The sequence below is a fragment of the Alexandromys fortis genome, unplaced genomic scaffold (assembly GCF_014885135.2).
Source record: "Alexandromys fortis isolate MF-2015 unplaced genomic scaffold, M_Fortis_MF-2015_v1.1 scaffold_129, whole genome shotgun sequence".
NCBI lineage: Eukaryota > Metazoa > Chordata > Mammalia > Rodentia > Cricetidae > Alexandromys > Alexandromys fortis.
The window spans coordinates 2784819-2786142 of NW_026068022.1; the positions used below are offsets into that span (position 1 = coordinate 2784819).

Here is a 1324-nt window from a genome sequence, read left to right on the forward strand (position 1 = left end):
ACGTCGACCCACAGACTGCAGACCCGTGACTCGGCACTCGACTGCTCATGCGCCTCGCTCGCGTGAGGTTGGTAGGCGTGGCCCCGAAGGAGGCGGGCCCGCCCAGACTTGTCTCGCGGTCACTGGGCCGGCCGGAGCGCGCGAGGCTCGTGGGCGGGGCTGGCCGGGGCTGGGCGGGCCGTCAGCCGAGCTCGCTCCGAGGCTCGGCCCAGCGTCTCGCTGCCGAGGTCGTCTCGGGTGAGGGGGTCGCGCCGGAAGTGGCTGTGCGGCGCGCCTCGGTGTTGGTAGGAAGCTGCGGGAGGAGTTTAGTCATTCAAGGGGGTGCGGCAGCTTTGGGTGTTCTTCTCAGCCCCCTGCTACAGCCATGGCGAAAGGCCGTGTCGCCGAGAGGACGCAGACGGGGGCGCGGCACTCGACCCCAGTGGGGGACCGGGCAACGGGGACGCGCTGTTCCGCCACGCCAGGCAGCGGAGAGCACCTGAAGGGTGAGTGGACCTGCGGGCCGGACCTGAGGTTACCCCAAAGGCCGGAGAGGCGAGTACCCCAGCAAATCTCAGGGAAAGACCGACCTTTCAGCTCCCAAGGACCGCAGCAGGAGAGTAGTGTACTTGACTGGGGGACCTGTGTCAAGCTCCTAGTACGTACTTTCTCAGTAGACTCCAGTTAAAAGAAGCAGTGACGCTGACTTGTTGAAGCCCAGAAGAGACAATGAGGTTGGTTACCCTGGCTACCTTCCAGGCAGATGTTAAAGAGACTTGAGGCTTTTTTGCATTGTTTTCCAGGTGAACAAACTGAGGGATATGCAGGTACATGACTTGTGCAGAGTCACCGAGACAAGCTAAGGTAGTGATTAGAGCAAGGACTGGACCTTCCAGCTGCCACTTGAAAGTCTTAGATGCTATGCTTCCGTTTACTGTTCTTTGTAACTTTGATTTTTTTTTTTTTTTTTTTTGAGACTGGCCTTATCTGTGTAGCCCCGGCTGTACTGAAATTTTCTTTGTAGACCAGGTTGGGGTCGAACACAGATACCTACCTGCCTCTTCCTGGCGTGCACTGGGACTAAAGGTGTGCGCCTTCTCCGCCCAGCCCCAGACCCTGTCTTTAAAAACTTAACAAACAAACAAATATTATCCAAGCCGGGCGGTGGTGGCACACACCTTTAATCCCAACACTTGGGAGGAGGAGGCAGGCGGATCTCTGAGTTTGTGGCCAGCCTGACAAAGTGAGTTCCTGGACAGCCAGAGCTGTTTGTTACACAGAGAAACCATCTCTCTCTCTCTCTCTCTCTCTCTCCTTTTTTTTTTTTTTTTTTTTTTTTTTGGTT

General features: G+C 56.6%; 1 protein-coding gene across 1 annotated transcript in view; it reads left to right on the top strand.

The window, feature by feature from the left end:
* Positions 1-219: 219 nt before the first annotated feature.
* The window catches only part of Tmem41b (transmembrane protein 41B), a 21279-nt gene continuing 20174 nt past the window's right edge, over positions 220-1324 (top strand). Inside the window, exon 1 of the mRNA XM_050163358.1 lies at positions 220-485. Within this exon, the coding sequence (XP_050019315.1) occupies positions 365-485 (121 nt within the window). The 5' untranslated portion in view covers positions 220-364. The remainder of the gene's footprint in view (positions 486-1324) is intronic.